Source organism: Ruditapes philippinarum, unplaced genomic scaffold, assembly GCF_026571515.1.
Source record: "Ruditapes philippinarum isolate M1 unplaced genomic scaffold, ASM2657151v2 ctg3283_1_1_1_1, whole genome shotgun sequence".
Classification (NCBI taxonomy): Eukaryota; Metazoa; Mollusca; class Bivalvia; order Venerida; family Veneridae; genus Ruditapes; species Ruditapes philippinarum.
The window spans coordinates 25126-44962 of NW_026852255.1; the positions used below are offsets into that span (position 1 = coordinate 25126).

At 33.7% G+C, this 19837-nt stretch overlaps 2 protein-coding genes across 2 annotated transcripts; both read left to right on the forward strand.

Annotated features, from left to right (window-relative positions):
* The first annotated feature begins 314 nt into the window (after positions 1 to 314).
* On the forward strand, positions 315 to 5273 carry LOC132754294 (phosphatidylethanolamine-binding protein homolog F40A3.3-like). The gene is made up of 5 exons (XM_060744911.1): positions 315 to 473; positions 1143 to 1263; positions 2463 to 2600; positions 3038 to 3124; positions 4739 to 5273. Exons 1-5 carry the CDS (start codon positions 405 to 407, stop codon positions 4873 to 4875), a joined length of 552 nt encoding a protein of 183 aa, XP_060600894.1. The 5' UTR covers positions 315 to 404; the 3' UTR covers positions 4876 to 5273.
* A 2088-nt stretch (positions 5274 to 7361) lies between these two features.
* Positions 7362 to 19534, forward strand: LOC132754308 (monocarboxylate transporter 8-like). Its single transcript, XM_060744928.1, has 6 exons — positions 7362 to 7536; positions 11601 to 11744; positions 14695 to 14970; positions 15358 to 15717; positions 16860 to 16985; positions 19011 to 19534. The coding sequence occupies exons 1-6, from the start codon at positions 7362 to 7364 to the stop codon at positions 19250 to 19252; spliced, it is 1323 nt and encodes a 440-aa protein (XP_060600911.1). The 3' UTR covers positions 19253 to 19534.
* The last annotated feature ends 303 nt before the right edge of the window (positions 19535 to 19837 follow it).

Sequence of the window (19837 nt, forward strand, 5' to 3'; positions counted from 1 at the left end):
TCAAATGGTCTCGTGTTTTTCTCTCTATGCAAACCTGTTTTATAAACGGCACATTAAGTGGAAAATGCCCTTGCCTTGACTACGAAGAGACAGGTTTTAACTATCATGATAATTGTTTTCGAAATAATCTAGTTAATATGCTGCAAAATAACGTGACTGTTTTAGTCAGCATCCACAAATTTCTCAATAATCTTTTACCTAACAAAATAAATATAGTTTGTACTAGATTTTATTCTACATTAACCCGATAAAAATCTGTGCAAATATATTAAGTATTAAGATTTGAATCGTATAATTAACTCTCTCTATATTTATGTAAAGATATAATATAGTCGTGTTAAAATTTAGTACGTCCTAAGATTGAGTATATATAAGTTTAATATAAATCCCTGTTATAATATAAAATGGATGTATTTAGAACAAGCGGATTGATACCGGATGTTCTCGATGAAGTACCACCGGCTGCTTTGAAGGTAAGACATTTAAAACTCATTTAGTTTTTTTTATTTGTATAATGCCTCGATTGTGAAGGTGCAATACAAAGAGACAATTTGGGGTTGAAAAAAAACCCCGACAATATCCTAGTCATCGTCGGATACCCATGGTCGAACCATTAACAATGTTAATCAACCGTGGGTATCCAACGATGTATCCTAGCCTGCAATGTTCATTTGTTAATTCAGATGTATGCAATAATTTTATTATAAGCTTATGGATACACTGTACACATTTTTCGTTGAGGAAACAACTGCTTGCATCTGACTGGGTTTGAACCAACGCGGCCAGCAATCCTTAGATTACTAGTCCGTTGACAATTTAGCCATGTGGCCACATTGCTGGGCATGCAATGTTTATTTTTGCTCCTGATTTAGATGGATCTCCGTATGCATTCACAGACGAACGGATTAAATGCTATAGAGAAGATTGCGATAAACATGTAATCAATAAAAATACTAAACAAATTACAAGAAATCGTAACTAACTGGTTAACATCCTCTAAAATGTTTTTCAACATTCTTTATCAAATGTTTTATAATCGTGTAATGTACATTATAATTAACAAATGATTTACTCTCGAGTTATGTAGAGCTTTACAAACAGTTATTTATTCAACCATACAAGATTCACTGTTTCACTTACAGATAAAGTTTGGAAACGCTGAGTTACGACCAGGGGATACTCAAACTCCAACCAATGTCAAGGACGTTCCCTCTGTTACAATTGAGCAAGATGCTAGCGAATTCTTTACACTGATTTGTCACGGTAAAATATCAAAGTTTGATCTTATGACATTACAGCGAGCAGAAAGGGCTCTAATCAAATCGTTTATGTGCTTCATATACTGTTCTGTCTTGACTGTTCACATGCTGTCCAATCTCGGTTATTTCATACTGTTCTTTTCGCAGACTTTTTTCATCTTAATTCTTGCACACTGCACTCCGCATACTGTTTAATCTTGACACTTTGTATAATGTTCTATCTCAGCTCTTTGCATACTATTCTATCTTGTTGGTTCGCATTTCTTGTTATCTTAGGCTTACATACTGTGTTATCTTTGCTTATTGTATACTGCTATATTTTTGTGGCTTGCATACAGTTTCATTAATCTTTTCACTTTGCACACTGTTCTATCTCGTTCAGTGCTGTGCATACTGTTTAATCTCGGCACTTATATATACTGCAGTTTTTCAGCGCTTGCACGTACACTATTCTATCAACGTGCTTTTCATAACCTTCCATCTTAATGCTAAGCATACTGTGCCCTATATCGATACCGGCACTTTGCATACTGTTCTATGTCAGCGCACAGCATTCTGCCTCGCATAATCAACTTCTCTGCTGTCTTATTACTGCTCCTTCTTGCAGCTTCACAGTCTTATCTTAGCTTCTCGCTTATTTATATTGGCATTTTGTATACTGTTCTATCTTGTCAACAGTATTATTTCTCTTCATACTCTCTATCGGCAATTGCTTACTGTTGTTTGTCATTGATTTGAGTAGCAATTCGCATAGCTCTTTTAATTCGGCGCTTCGACCTAATATTACGGTAAACAGTGTTTTTTCAAAAACAAAGAAGGGGGACAGATCTCTGCCGTATTATGTGTACTACAGCTAATTGTTTATAGGTCATTGACCACTATAAATATAATGGGCTTTCGGTAATTAGCAAACTGTCCAAAATCAGCGCATTGTAAAATGATTTATCTCGGTTATTTACATAATGTAAGTTTTTCGGCACTTTGCAATACTGTAGTATTTTGTCTCTTTGCTTATTGTTGTATCACAGTGCATTGCACCATGTCCTTGCCTGGCGCTTCACTGTTTATTTTGGCTATCAGCTTATTGCTTTATATTGGCAATTTGCATGCTGTAATATTTGGTCTCTTCGTATTCTGTAATATTTAGCTCTCCATAATAACTCTTAAATTTTATTTATATTGGAATCTCTCTTCCAACACTAGATCCTGACGCTCCCTCGAGAGAAGATCCTAAATTTGGTGAGTTCCAGCACTGGTTGGTAATGAACATTACAAACAATGACATCAACACTGGCGAAGAGTTGACCACATACATTGGATCTGGAGCACCTAAAGGAACTGGTAGGTGTGATAGTTAATCTAACTGCCGCGCCATGACAAAACCAACATAATGCGTTTGCGACCAGCATGGATCCAGACAAGCCTGCGCATCCGCGCAGTCTGATCAGGATCCATGCTGTTCGCTATCAGTTTCTCTATTTGTAATAGGGTTTGTAAGCGAACAGCATGGATCCTGATCAGACTGCGCAGGCTGGTATGGATCCATGCTGGTCGCAAACGCATTATGTCGTGGCGCTGCTCATATTAGGTAGACTGAATGAATTATATAAATACCGAAACGTATGCAATAAATAATTACTGAATGTTCGTGTTTGTGTGGCTTGTCTGTTTATGTTATAATTTCAAGAATTTTACTGATTCTATATTTTTATCGTTGTTTGTCACTGTTTTAAGCGTTGTTAATCTACATTTTGTTTTTCTTTTATAATATTTTTCAGGTTTACATAGATACATTTTCTTATTGTTCAAGCAAACCAACGGTAAGATAGAAACAAAGGATTTACCAAGGGTGCCAAATAACACAGGTAAACTACTAAAATATTATGATTCTGATATAAAATAACCCTCAACTTGCCTTCTATCTTCCTGTCAATCAATGTTCAATCTGCATCAGATCATTCTTTATGTTTTCGAAATTTCAAAGAAAGTATTGACTGAATAGAGGACAGTTTATACCAAGGTGTGGACTAGTCTCATGGGTAAATTTAATTGCCGCTGGCATGCTGTGAATTAATTAATACACCATAGGGATCGTGTTTGTATTGCGCTTTGTGGTTATAGTATAAATTCAAGTTAGAGGTGTTTGTATTGCGCTTTGTGGTTACAGCATAAAATTCAAGATAGAGGTGTATGTATTGCGCTTTGTGGTTACAGTATAAAATTCAAGTTAGAGGTGTTTGTATTGCGCTTTGTGGTTACAGTATAAAATTCAAGTTAGAGGTGTTTGTATTGCGCTTTGTGGTTACAGTATAAAATTCAAGTTAGAGGTATTTGTATTGCGCTTTGTGGTTACAGTATAAAATTTAAGTTAGAGGTGTTTGTATTGCGCTTTGTGGTTACAGTATAAAATTCAAGTTAGAGGTGTTTGTATTGCGCTTTGTGGTTACAGTATAAAATTCAAGTTAGAGGTGTTTGTATTGCGCTTTGTGGTTACAGTATAAAATTCAAGTTAGAGGTGTTTGTATTGCGCTTTGTGGTTACAGTATAAAATTCAAGTTAGAGGTGTTTGTATTGCGCTTTGTGGTAACAGTATAAAATTCAAGTTTAGAGGACTAATCGCAGCCAGAGAGGTTGTTGTTTGTTAATTTCTGCAAATAATTATTATCAAATAATTTGATTTTGAAAAGATGTTTAGGAAATAGATGACTGTATAGAGGGTTCATTTCCTTGCAAGCAAATCACAAAAACATCTTTTAGAAAGCAAACTACTTGACAGTATATATGGCAAAATAAAACTTAATATATATTCATTTGAAGAAAAATCTGAGGCAAATTGAGCGATGTTTGATAAGGCAATTTAAGATATTAAACATGTTGAGGGTTATTCTATATATTATATTACAGCAACTCATCTAAAAATTCATTCTAATTTTAAAAAATATATGTTTAAAATACATGTAGTCGAAAAAGCCGTACAGTGAACAAATAAACCATATACAAGAAAAGTTATTGTATTAACATAAGACCTTAACAGGTTACATAAAATGTGACAAAATATAAGAAATAGCAGAATTTTGATGGTAAAAAAATCTAATAATTTATATAACCATATTGTAGGGACACATGTATACTATTCTTTAACATTAATAAATAGGTTCATAAATATATCTGTCCGTTGTTCTGTGCTATATAGTTCAGAAATACAGGGATAATTCGGACAATACAATAAAATCGGTGCTTTTTTTAATTTTTAATTATTATGTGTGGATTTATTCATAAAATTATCTTTATGAAACATAAATCATATTGTAGGGTACATATATACATTAAGATAAATTAATGTATTAAAATAAATAAGTAAAGGAAAGGGAATTTCGATGCATTCCTATTGATGACAACTTCTATAATTGATCATTTTTATTTTCTTAATCGAAGTGTGGGCATGTTGTAAATCTAAATAAATTATTCAATATTTACAGCGGATGGTAGACGCCTTCAGAAAGCTAGGGATATAGCAAAACGGTTCAATTTACAACTAGTCGCTGGTAATTTCTATCTGGCAGAGTGGGATGACTACGTTCCTGTGCTTCATGCGCAACTAGGGTTTGGAAAATAAATAATTAACGCTACAATCGGGACATCAAGGCTATTATCAATAATAACTTCTTATCCGAACTTTGACAGAAAGGGACAAGAAGATGCGATTGTTAACGGTAAATAACTTAAATGGAGGTGTCCATATTTCAATTTGGACAAAACCAATCAAAAATGGGTCTTTTACAACAGTTGGTTAATTTTCTAATAAAACGTTAGATATATCGTCAATTTGTGAAAGAGAAACACTTGGATTAATTTGAACTCTCACAAGCGTCTTCATGATTTCACAAATCCAGACTCAAACGAGATAGGCAATAGCATCTTTATGTTGTACAGGGAGCAGTTTCAATAATATTTAAAGATCCCTAATCACTCAATATTATCGTGTATTTCTTGAAATATAGTTAAAAAAACTGTATTTCTAATGACAATAAATAGATTTTCAATGACAGGTTTGTTTGTTGGCAATGATTCATAAAAAAGTTTCTATTTATATGGTCAAAGGATTCACAACAGGTAAGTATTAGATCCAGTCATCGATTTAACTTGAACTATGTTCATGGTGTTTGTACTATGTCTTGTTTTATTTTTTGAAACTAACACTTTTATATATAGGTATGATCGATATTTTAATCGGACTGTACAGCTATTATTGACTAAGGTCCTGGGGTATCATCATGGCGTTTGGAAGACAAATCTCACACGCCTGGACTTAAGATCTTCGGTTATTGACCGATTACTGTAAACTATAATATAAGATCAACTATTATATATCTGGTATTAAGAATATTAAATAGAGAGAAATAAAGAATCCCTAATGAACGCACAAAACGACAAAAAGATGTGTTCACACGGCGGTTATCATGGAACCTTCAATGTGACACTTTCTTGCCATTCCATGAAAAGCGGCATACGATCCACAAGTAAAAGAATGCATGTGTCCTAAACAATGGATGGAATTTTGAAAGGGGGTCAGAGGTTATGAAGCCTGCATATCACAAATAAGCTGCCAAAAGACAAATTTAAAAAGCAGGCCCCATATCCTAAGGGTGATTAAACAGTATTCAAGTGAGGAATACTGGAACCACCCAACTAGAAAATAGCCGAATAGAAAGAACTAAAAAATACCACAAGCACGTACGTAGCCATAACGTTGTGCTGAACGATCTTTAATTAAGGATCGGAAATATAACATCCCTGATTGAATGTATGGGTCGACTATTTACGGCCTCCACACGGCACAAACAACGCTGATGTGGCGATAAAATAGAGAGAATCCCTAAAGAACGCTCAAAACTATTCCCCGCAGGACACGTTTTTAACTTGTGTCTATCTGGCAGAGTGATATGAATCGTTCCTTTGCTACAAGCTCAACTAGGATTCGGAAAATGAACAATTAATGATAAATAACTTAAATGGGGGCGAGGGTGTTCATATTTCAATATGGACAACACCATTTAAAATTTATGGACCCATTTTAAAATGTGTTTTATGTGCTGGATGGATGTGCAAGCTTATCTATATATGCACTGCTCGCATAGGTAGAATCAGTTGACACCGGCAGAATATTTAGGAACACGCTTGCAGCCTTCAGCAGAAATAAGATGAAAATCTTACTTGATTACCTTGATAGTGAACTAAATTCTTACAACTTGAAGTACGTATATATATGAATGACCTCGGAGGTCTTAATTGTTTAGAGGTTCTAGATTTTTGTAAATGAGAGTACCACTATGTGAAGAAATGTGTGTATCCTTCTATACTGAAGTTATATTTATAATGTTTATGTTACAGGGATATTTTGTCTTTCTTGGAATTGCCTCTAGTTCATCATTTTCCCAGTGTCCCCGCCATAAGAAGTAAGGTGAATTTTTTAAAATTGTATCCCCCTTTTCGACTTAGACTTTCGGTTAAGGTTTTTCGCATCATCTCCGGCTTTGTATGCCCTTTGAGGTGTTGCTTTGAAACTTTAAATACTTGTTAGTGAACATCATCCGCTCCGCAATTGATAATTTAAGAACAATTATGTTCCTTGTTTGACTTAGAATTTCGATTAACGTTTTTGTACAAGTCGTACAAGTCCAATTTCAAATTTTTAAAGTTAAGTCTTATTACCCTGTTAAACAGATCATTTAAGGAACTGTTCTACTATAAACCACTTATAGAAGTCGAGCGCACTGTCTTACAGACAGCTCTTGTTCTCTGTCTTACTAACAAACTAATGGACATGCCTGCTTTTTTCAGTACACATTACTTCTTATGCCTAACTTTTAAGATTAAATCCGTAAGTTTAAAATGTCCCTCCATGTATGTCCCTCCATGTCTTCCATACATTAAAAATATGCTTTATAAATAAAATTATACATGGATAAACACGATGTATACCACTTTAAATGTGTAAAAAGTTACGGTCACATACGTTTGTGACTTTTTAAAGATTTTTTTCTCTCTTTTCATAAGAGCTTTATTTGAATGAAATTGTATTGACAAAATATTTGATAAAAGATGGTGACGCGAAAAGTGTTGATAGTTATAGGGAGCCATTTTGCTCAAATGCTGTCATCAGGAATGAGTTTTTCCTTCGGGATTTTGTACAGGGAAATACGACTAGAGTTTGGTACCAGTCAGTCGGACGCTGCGTGGACTGCATCTATGTTTAATTCATTGCTTGGTTTTGTAGGTAAGTATTTTTGATCATAGGAAAATTTCGACACTAGATGTGGGGATCAGATATGCATATATGTATTGTGACGTTTTTAATTTCATTTTCTCCCATTTCGATTTAGACTTTCGGTTAATGTTTTTTCGCATAAATATATATCATTAGGGACTTACGTATACATTAGTATGGGACTTATGTAGCTATCAATATGGACTTATGTATATATCATTAGGGATCAATAGGGACTTACGTATATATTAATAGCCACTTATATACATATATATGTAATAGGGATAATAATAATAATAAAATCTTTATTTATTGAAGGTAACATACAAAGTTTACAGTAACAAGTATACTTATTTTCAGTATGGCCTTCTGATTTAACAATAACAAAGAAAAAATGTAGACCTATACAAATATTTAAAATCTTTTGGTATATAGATAAAAAAAATATATATTATTTAATGTAAAGGTTAGATCATTTTTATACATTCATCCGACTGACACTCATATTAATTATGGTAATTATAGATAGACTCGTAATGATTAAAAGAAAGAGAGAGAAAATGATGATATCAACATTTGCAACAATTAAAATATAAAGTGATCAATTTTCATTATGTATCTAACTGTAAACTTAGAAAATAAATTTTACAGTTGTTTTTGAAAGATTGTAAAGTCAAACATTGTTTGATAGTAATAGGTAATTTATTCCAAACGTCAATACTGAAATAAGAAAAAGAATTCTTTAAATAATTTGTATGAGGTTTACTTTTCAGTACAAGATCTTTATGAGCGATTGAGCGTTAATTATGCAATTCATTGTGAGAGAAACTAAAAATTTCACTCATATATAACGGTGCCAGATTGTTTAAAGATTTATACACCATAATTGCTGTGTGGTATTTCGCTCTGAAATTGAATTTCAGCCATGTAAGTTTATTAAAAATATCTAATGTTGGTGAACGCATCAGTCTATTAAGTATAGTTTTTGCAGCTTTTTTAGAAAAAAGATATAATTTCAATTTGTGTATCAAAATTTCATGATCGACAAGATCAAACGCTTTTCTTAAATCAAGGAAAATAGCACCTATCATTTTACCATTATCAATATCTTTGATCCAGGCATCAATTAATCTTAGTAATGCTGTATTACAAGAATGTTTTTTTCGAAACCCTGATTGTCTGTCATGTATAATTTCTGTATTTTGAAAAAAAATGTCTGAAGATGTGACGCAATATGTCGTTCAAATATTTTTGAGATGGTGGGTAGAATTGAAATTGGGCGATAATTTTCAGAAAAGTCTCTACTTCGTGATTTAAACACAGGCAAGACACGAGCCTAAATGAATGATATTATTTATAATAGATGTTATGCAAGGAATAATAGTATCCCCACAACTTTTTAAAATTGCGGGGCCAATACCATCAAGGCCTGTAGATTTATTTGTGTTCAATTTTGAAATAATTAGCTTTACTTCCATGGTCGTTATATAAGGAATATCAAATACGCGAGAGCCTAGCAATGTATCCATTTTTTCTTTTAAAGTGGAAAAATTGTTTTCAGAAAAAGTGGTTTTTGTAATGATATTTGAAATGTTGATAAAATGTTTATTTAGTTCATTGATAATTTCTAATTCATTCTCAATTACTCCATCATTTTTTTCTATTTTAGACGGAAGTGTTATCCGTTTAGTTTGATTGATGTTAGAAACTTCTTTCAAGTTTTTCCATACATACTTTGAGTCCTTATTCTCTTCAATGGCATTATTAAAGAAATTTTTCTTAGCCTTTCTAATTAACGAAGTAACTTTGTTTCTTAAAATTTTGTACTGATCGAAATCTCCTTTATTATGGCACTTATTGCGCAAATTTATCGTTTTTTTATTTCATCTGTAAACCAGTCAGGTTGGTGCTCCCGTTTTACGCGTTTTCTTTCATTGGCGCATGTTTTGCTAATACTTCATTTAAAACAGAGTAAAAGAAATTTAAAGAGTTATTTGGATTTGTTATTGTTTCAGTAATATCTATACCAGATGTTAAAAGATCACGTTGAAAATTTTCTTCACAAAAAGTTTTAGTCATTCTATATTTTATCACCTTATGCAACCCATATTTTTTATTTTTGTTAGTTTTAGTTGAATAAACCATGCATACAGGAAAATGATCACTCATAGATAGAGATGAGACGAAAATGTCTTTCACGTTCTCAGTATTACTTGCATATATATGATCAATTATAGATGAACTTTTATTTGTTGTTCTCGTCGGATGTTTTATTAATTGTATTAAACCGAACTTAGTTATTGTGTTCTTCCATTTTGTGTTTCTAAATATTTCCATTTCCTGTCCTGGTAAATAAGGGATATTTAAATCGCCCATTATAAAATATTCAATAAGTGAAGTATCGACCATTTCAATTTGCTCTTCGTACAAATCAATCCAGGACTGAGGAGAATTGGGAGGACGATAAACAAAATTTAAAAGGAAGGATTTGCAGCTGGAATAAAAATTTGTAACCAGATTGACTCAATATCATTTATTTCAAAGTCATGCCGACGTTTATAAGTAATATCTTCAGATATATAAGAAATTATTCCCCCACCCTTCCCATTTGATCTATCCCGTCTCTCGCAGTTATAATTTCGTATATAAACGTAATCATTATTAATATACTATCATATATTATATATTATACTTGTATAATATGGACTTAACGTATCTGCATATCAATAGTGACTTATGTATATATCGTTAGGGACTTGTATATATATATACATATATCAAAGGGACTTATGTTTATATCAATATACTTACGTCTATACCAAAAGGGACTTATTTTATATCAATATACTTACGTCTATATCAAAAGGGACTTAATAATATTTATATCAATGGGGACCTATATACATATCAATAGGGATGTATGTGATATATCAATATGGACTTATGTTTATATCAAGAGGGACTTATCTAGATTTTAAAGTTTCACCGAGTTCGTACTCCCTTTACTTTCATTATTTATTGCTCAAGAGTTGTCATTTACGTCCGAAAATTCTGTTACAGATGACGTTTATTCAGGATAGACATTGGGAGGACGGCTCAGATAATCTGCTTTTATATTTTTTATTCTTTTAATGTACTCAATCTGACGTTTATTTTTAGACAACGAAACTACCCAAACGCTCGATATTTCTATTTAACATAAATTTGTATAATATATAATATAAGTTTGACTGAGCATTTTGATCTGTGTAAGTAATTATGTAATTTATTCAAATGCGAAATTTGAAATACTTTGGATATATACTACTACCGAAACATTATGTAAAAAATTTCCTATGCCAGCCTCGATCATGGCTCTAAACAATTCTAAACAACTTCAGACAAGAAGAGCAACAACTCACCCCAGCATTAAGAAGTTCATCAATCTGTCAATTGGTCCGCAATCTCGTGTGACTCGGCCTTCTTTCGTTGCCTTTTACGTTGTCTCGCTAAACCTCGGATCCTGGTCACGGCACCGTTCTTGTATTGTAGCCACCGCTTCTTATACTCCCTTTTCAGTGAAATTTCAAACAAAAGCAATACAGTTGTTTATGATAGTCAACACAATGAATATAAATTATGATTATATTTCTGAATATCTGTTTATCAATTTATCACAAAATATTATTTCATTCTAGTTCAATAAGTAATATTTAATGTTCCTAAGTAGATAACTTAAACAATTCGATCTAACAAGTAAACATGCAACTAAAACGTAGATTGCAATATAAAATTAGATTGAAAATTGAATATAAACGAGCGAGTATGAGCTCTTGTTTTTGTTTTAAGACGCCCAAAATCGTACTGACCTAGTAAAAATTTAATATCTCTATTTAAAAGGCTAAATATGCCCGGTAACATATGTAGACCAGTAACTTAATTAAATAAATATTTCCAGAAACAGACCTTCTTCAATGCAAAACTACCCTGCTTTGCAACAAATAATATTTTATCATGATGCTGAAAACATTTCTCTTTTAATATTATCATCATCATCAGATATCATAAATAATCATACCATTGAACTATTGAAGGGTTTCCACTTGGAATACTGACTCAGAAAACTGGGGAAAGATGGCTAGCAGTTGCCGGTGCTGTTCTCCTTGCAGTCGGTATGCTTTCGAGTATGTTTGCAACAGGGATGACAGCAATATATTTCACGTATGGATTGATAGCTGGTTTGTAATTAATACATGTTATTTTAGTGCAAAAATAAAAAATAAGCCGATTTTCTGGTAGGGTAAACACATAAAAAGATATCTTTTTACATCGGAAAGTTATAAATAAGTATTTTTTTAAAGTTATAACATTCTTTATAAATTAAGTTAAGGAAATGTTGTCTTTGACAAAAAAAAGTATCGCATATGTATATGTTTATTTCTTCCTTGTAATGTTTAATAGAAGTAAATGCTTAATTATTGACTGTCCAAAGCTCTGCAAGATCCTTATCATTTTTTATTCTTCAGCAATGGTCGAAATTTAAATTAACTAGGACTGTTTCCGTTTTTTTAAAGCAAATTCATAGTAAATCACTACTACAACTAAAGAATATCACGAGTTAAAATACATTGTAGTTTGTATTTTAGAACATACTGCGGTTATCGATAATACATGTATTTATCAACTTAATGACATCAGTTTATATTTCATAGTTCGGGTGCAGATACACTCATTTCCCCCCGCTTTTCACAAAACATAAGACGTGAAATATATACATACGATTAACATATGATACATGATTTTGACAAATGTGCATTTAAATATTGTTGTACCTTAATTTCTGTTGAAAATGCATCAGAATTAAATCGTATACACGTATGCATGCACAGTGAGATAGATATTTATTAAGGTTAACACACACATATTCATAATACAAACTTTTATGCATTTTATACAAATGTTATTAACGACAGAGAAAGAAACGTCATATTTAGATGCTCGTTAATAATTTACTTTTTTCTTGGGTTTCATATTTTAACAACAGGGAACGTGTTTTAATTTTGCCTATGATACAATTTAAAGAGAAAGAACATCAAAACACTCTTGCCCCCTCGCACAAATCAGATAGCCCCGTGTTTCGATACTCTTTCTTTCTCGAAAGAAACTTTTGGTGCCATTTACACTGGGTACTGACGCGAGTAACGACAATTGTTCCACAACGAAAGCGTGAGCATGTTTCTTTACCAAAATATCCAAATACATACACTTAAGTAGCTATTTTCATTTCACAACCTTGAGCATTCAGAGAAACACATTATTTGACTGGAAATTCCATCTAAATACACACATTAAGCGCAATCAAGGCTGTATTTTTTATTGTTAAAAGTATCTAAAAGATATGTTGCTGTTTTGATATTTGCAAAAGACGATTTTGAATGAGTGTATATGAATAATGTCTTTTTTCTCTCTATTTTAAGAAGGAGAATTGTAATCCGATTGATTTTTTATTAATTAAATTAGTATGCGTTATTGCTTAAAGTTTTTATTCCAGAAAATCTTATTATTTATCTTACTTTTTTGAATAAAGTAACGTTTCGACTATGGTATTTATTTGTGCATATTCCTTAACGAGAGAGTGTTGCTCACAGAGGGCGAGCATGTTTAGCACAGACGACAACTTTACTACTTTCCTTACATTTCAGGACGGCTTAAATTAATATCTATAAAGGATTGGACACTAAATGTTTCTCGGACATGTTTTTATCATGTTGATGTGTTCAAAATTTTGAAAACGTATACGCTTTACTTAGGAAAATCATGTCAACATTCATAGAGTATACACTTCTATAAGCCGTACCTATCTTGGATCATTGTTGTCAACTTGATGCTTTCTCATTGTAATATACTACACTACCGTGTATACCGTGAGACACAAATTATACATGTTTTTCTTTCCTTGCTTCGTACACTTGTGAACATTCATATCAATTATCTTATTGCGTTTTATTTCCTACGGCATATTTCTCGATTCAAATACCATTGATACATTAAAGGCCCCCTTTGAACACTTAAAGTGTTAAAAGTAATATTTTTCATCTTGCTTTGTTTTAGTTTCCTAACTAGAGCTTATATTGGCCAAATAATATGCCTTTAAAATATATAAAAATTCACAGCGCAAAGGATTATGTAATAGAAAGAGCATCGAAACACGAGGCTATCTGATTTGTACGAGGGGGCGTATCATAGTCAAACATATAAACACCTTCCCTGTTGTCACAATATGAATCCCCAGAAAAAGTAACCAATGAACGAGCATCTGAACATGATATTTCTATCGCCTTCTCTTTCTTTGCCGTCACAATAAGTAAACCCCAGCAAAAATGAACCAATCAAAGGGCATGCTCTGAAGTGCGGGTAACTAATACCTGCACTCTAGTTAACGCACTGTGCATGTATATGTATACGATTTAACTCTGACACATTTTCAACAGAAAGGTCAAGTCAGATATACAGTTACTTGTATTTTCTTCAAAAGTGTCTTCTTACAGACGTAAAGAGACAAACAACTATTTATCCTCGGCCTCGGACAAAGCTAACTGAAAAAAAACTCGTAATGTATCCATAACATATATTTTTCACCTTGTTACAGATCTGTTTCGGGACAAATGTATGAAGTTACTATATCAAATTTCATTTATCTTACTGTACTTATCACAAAAACACAAACACATTTCACCCTTATTTGAATTTTACGAACGTGCTTCTCTTATTAAACAATAAAACGAATGGATTATATATGAATATTAATTATTACAGAATTATAGTTTTACATGATAAGACATGAACTTGTTTAAAACGGTCATATGTAATACCGTGTGTAAACCAAACAATTGTTATGCTGATTAAAGAGGCCTTCTGTTTTTTGTTGTTGTTTTTTCTGATGGAAAAACTATCCTGTGTCGTTTCAAACTAAATATTTTAGTAATTTTCTCAGATCACAATGACGTTCGTTTATAAAAAAAGAAGATCGGGAACGCAACATTAATATTTATAGTTTTATGTATTTTATCGACGGCAAATTTCATTTTCCACCTAATCCTTTTGATTTGACAATTATATGAAACGATTCATCTGAAAATAACATATTCAATGTTGTTTCTTTTTTCCTCCAAATTTTTTAAAAACAAGGTTTAGGTTCCGGAACCATACACTACTGTGGAAACACAATTCTCGGGCCTCACTTTAACGACAAATGGCGACCAGTAGCAATGACCGTTGCAAATGCTGGGATTCCTTTGAGTACTTTGATTTTACCACCTGTCATGACTGTATTAATTGAAAAATTCGACTGGAGAAAGACTTTTATGTTCCTAAGTCTCTTGTCGTTGATTGGAATACCATCAGGACTGACATTTTTCCCTCCTGAGAAAGTTACTGTTGAAGGAGACGAGCACATGGTTGAAGGTAAAAACGATTTATTTAAAAATAAACTGCAATGACTTAAAATAATAGAAAATTACTTACTAACCTGTAACGCTTGTAAACAGTTGCAGAAAATAAACTATTGGCATAACTTATTTTTCATCTAGTATAGCGTAATAAATATAGAAGTTTGGTGAACCTTGTTTAGCCCTTTCCTAAATGACTATAATTATGTGCAATCGGCGAAGTGTCCGGAATGTTTATACCGGTAGTATTCCGATAGAAAAGTTTGAACCCAAGGAAATTTTAATTTGTGAGATAGAGAGAAATGTTTGAAGTACCTACTATTTATATATACATGTATTTAGTACAATCGTTTTAACAAATTTGATACTGCTGAACCAGTTTCGTCTTGTTATTCCCTTTCAGATCCATTTGATTTGAAAACAGCATTGATTAAACTGCTGAAAAACATGAACTACGTCTTGTATGCAACAGCTTCTTTTGTGGCCTATTTTGGACTCTTTCTTCCTGCTACTTTCCTACCAGATCTTATGTATGAGGCAGACCGCAGTTCGACGGAAGTTTATATCATAGTGATGGTTCTCGGGGCTACAGATTTCTGTGGGCGGCTACTGTTTGGTGCAATATCGCATAAAGTGACAAAACTTATACCATTCGTACACAGTTTTGGTTTACTACTGTTTAGTATAGGGACGGCGTTATTAACCTTGGCGTCTTCCTTTATATCATTCATAGCTCTTGCAGCGGTTCTTGGCTTAGGAGCAGGTAAGTGAAGTTAGGGGAGTCTTACTGCAATGCTTTTCCGCCAAAAAATTTAACATCAGCCGATATCGTAATAAATCGGTCATTTCCGGAACGCTAATTTTCACAAGTTTCGGTATTCATAACATAACATAACATAACATAACATAACATATAACTTTTATTCGACATTAAAATTGTAACAATAATTTTTTAACCGTTTGTTACCGGAATTTAGTACATAGCGAAAATAGGTGAGTGTTTGTAAATAATCTAATGCCAAAAAATAACGTTCCGGAAATAACCGATTTGCTACGATATTGGTCGATGTTAGAATTGTTTTTGGCGGGAAAGCATTAGAGTAAGACTCCCTTAATTATAAATGTATTCCTGCTTCAATGCAAGATTATACTGAACCAGTCATTTCTATCCCTATGTTCAAAAAAATAGCAGGGACTATTAAAGGTGAACAGTTGAATAAAGCACGTACAAATAAATAAACTCAAAGGACTTTCAACACTGGAACACGAGATAACCGTAGTACGGGATAGCAGTACCATGTTGCGAATAACTGGGATAAAAAGATTATAGGTTTACAAATGATTGGTGCATGACAGATACGATTATTTTTTTTTACATTTTATAATTACTACCAGAATACAATACTGAATTTTATAAATGAGTTATAAAGGAATCGTCCTTAGTGGCTGTGGGGTTGCTTTTACGGATTAAGGCATGACATCAGAATTGCGGCCACCGTTTGTCCATACGTGATCGTAAGTGGCGACAGAATGGCTTCGAATTACTGGAGTCTTTGCATCTCTTGCTCCAGGTTTGTACAATTTGTATCACCCGAAATTAACCAAAAACATTCTGTTTCGGTGCCATATGTCCTAAATTATGTTGATGCGCCGTAAATCCGAACAAAACAAACTTCTGCTCATCACATATTGTCAAAAACGCACTTTTCTTTCTGAAAGCATATTTATTGAAACCATCAATATGTGTGTTTGTTAAGCAATAATGGGGGAGAGCAACTCTGTATTTGTTGTGAAATATCTATAGTTTTGTTAGAAAAGCAAACACCTTGGTAATAAACTTTTGAACTTAATTAATTATTTTTGTTCTACAAAAAGATGCTCTGAAAAAAATATATATTTATGTAGGTGGATTTAATGGTTTACACAGTGTAATGGCAGCTCATGTTGTGCCTGTTAGTCAAATGAGACTGGCCTATGGCCTGGTCATCAGTTTGGGAGGGATTCCAATGTTGTCTGGTATGCCACTTGCAGGTAAGTCTTTCTGTACTTATTAACCTTTATGGTTTACCTGGTTACTTGGTTTTTATTTTTTTGTTTTAACATATTTATCTTACATCGATTGTGATAAAATGTTAATTCAGCCTTTCTCGATTCCGTTTCTTGTTTGATTGTCTGGATTTTTACGCCGAGTTCAAAACAATGTTTTGTATCATATTAATGCAGACGATTCAACTTACCAACATTCCTGGATTTAACAATTTCTCCGCAAATGACCGATTCCTTTTTTTTCTGAATCAGCGGTAATAGACAAATGACCATTACATACTAGTACTCAATTGTAACGGAGAAGTTTTAGCTCACTTGATGCTCTCCCCAAGCAGAAGACGCTTTCACAAGTGAACAGATTTCCAGTATTTATTTTGGTGTCGTATAGGGAACACAGACGTTACAAACACAGTAGGGCTTGATCTCAGGTTAAGAGGCATACACAATAACAACCACGTCATTGATCCCTTATTATGCTTTGTGTCTGTAGAACACGACTTTCGATTAAACAGCACTGATCATGTTACCACTGCTATATGGAGAATAATTCATATAACATCGTGGAACAAAATGCCCTGAATACACATGTATACAGTCGGTCATTCAAGTACGCAACAACTGCAATATATACTCCTCAAAGTTTGCTAAGCACCAAGTTTTCCGCATAGCATCGTACATTCTACATCATATAATGTTATGATATTTACATTGTAAATCGTGTAGTAATGTATCGAGAGTGTACCCTGTGTACACATAACCTTGAATGGCAGGCCATTTCCACGTGCAAGTAGTGCAAACAAGGTGACCCTGTATTTTGATAGTCTTTATTAGACACAGCATACACGTACCGACACGTGTAGGGTGTTCATTCTTCATTTTCCATTGAAATATTGAACATTTAAGATTGAATAATGGCGAATGCAAATGTTAGAAGGCATTTATCAGAAGCAGAGTTGTGGCGGGCAGTTGGTATGGTGGAGCAGGGGGCTAGACATCGTGAGGTTGGTGAGGTGTTTGGTGTGGACCATAAGATTATCACTCGAGCCTGGGCGAGGTTCCAACAGCATGGTACACCTGTTAAGACGGCTGAAGATCATTTTCTGTTCATACAGGCACGAAGAAACCGTTTTGCAACTGCAACCAAACTTTGCTCTGACCTTCAAAATGCTTCAGGGATGTGTGTGTCAACACAACCATACGTACACGTTTGCAGGAAAGTGGTCTGCGATCGAGAAGACCATGTATAGGGACCCCGCTGTATCGAGACCACTTACGGCTTTGATATGATTGGACCATGGACCATGTTGGTTGGAGCAGGATAGACTGGCGGCCTATCCTCTTCACCGACAAGTCAAGGTACTGCCTGGACTACACAGATAAGCGTGCTAGAGTATGGTGAAAGTCAGGGGAACGGTACAATACAGCAAACATTGCGGAACACGACCGCTATGGTGGCGGATCAATAATGGTCTGATACAGCAAACATTGCGGAACACGACCGCTATGGTGGCGGTTCAATAATGGTCTGGGATAGAATCCGCTTGGATGGGCGTACTGACATCATTGTCCTCGACAGAGGCACATTGACTGCCCAGCGGTATGGAGATGAGGTCCTCAACACCCAGGTAAGGTTGTATTCTTGTGCAATTGGTAATGTATGAAAATGCCCGCCCCAATGTCGTCCAAGAGTACTTGGAAAGACATGGTATTACTCGTTTGGACTTAGCGGCCTGATCCCAAGATCTTAATCCCATGTATGGAATGAGCTACGTACAGTTCCATATTTCACCCCGTCAGGTCCAGCCAAGAAGCACCCAGGAGTCTTCTTGCACATTTAACGGGATTTCTTGCACATTTAGCGGGATTCTTGCACATTAAGTGGTACTTCTTACACATTTTGCGGGGCTTCTTGCAAATTTAGCAGGATTTCTTGCACGTTTAGCTGGGAAGGTTTCTGACAATGTTTTTGCGACTTTTGTTATCTCACGTTGATCATGTTTCTTATTTCAGGCCTGATTTCAGACTCGTATGGAAATCAAAGAGGTGCTTACATTTTCAGTGCATGCCTTTTCGGACTTGGGGCGTTAATAACATGCCTCATAGGTATCAGAGAAATATGTGGTCAGTCCAGAATTTATGAATTTGAAGAAACCGAACTTAAATATACCGGTAGTCAAACAGATGAAAATAAAATACGTGTAAACAAAATTCAACAAGTCGTTGATCAGCACAAAGATGAGGATGAGAAGTAGTAAAAAGAAATAAAAAGAAATGAATATATGCATTTTAATACAGATTTAGTACAGTACGTACTGTTCAAACCTTGTTCTTAACGAAGGTAAATTGGATTCTATTTTATAAAACAGGGAATTAATAGTTTAAATGGGTGACAGCGGTGTAATTTAAAAGTAGATTGAAAATGAAAGTCCGTCTATTCCATATGAAGACATAATCTCAGACAATATGGATGTAGATGTAAGAAGTATTCATACAACTTTGGAAAAGTTATTTATTAACATTTAGTGTCGTAAATACATCAACTGTGAAGCGGTGAATTAAAAGTAATTGAAAATGAACGTTATCATAAACATATCAGACAATATGGATAATAAAAGTATTCATACAATTTGAAGTTATTATAACATTATGCGTATTACATCAATATTTTACAAATTTTGAGTCAGTTCAAAACAGAGCGAGGAGTTCTTAAGTAAGGATAAATAATAAAGAGAAATTAGTGTAACCTTACTAATGGATAATTTTAACCAAGCAGCAAATTGTAAATCTAACTCCTGAGCAGTGATCCCCTTTTGCTTCGCTTCGCGTATTCGAGGAGT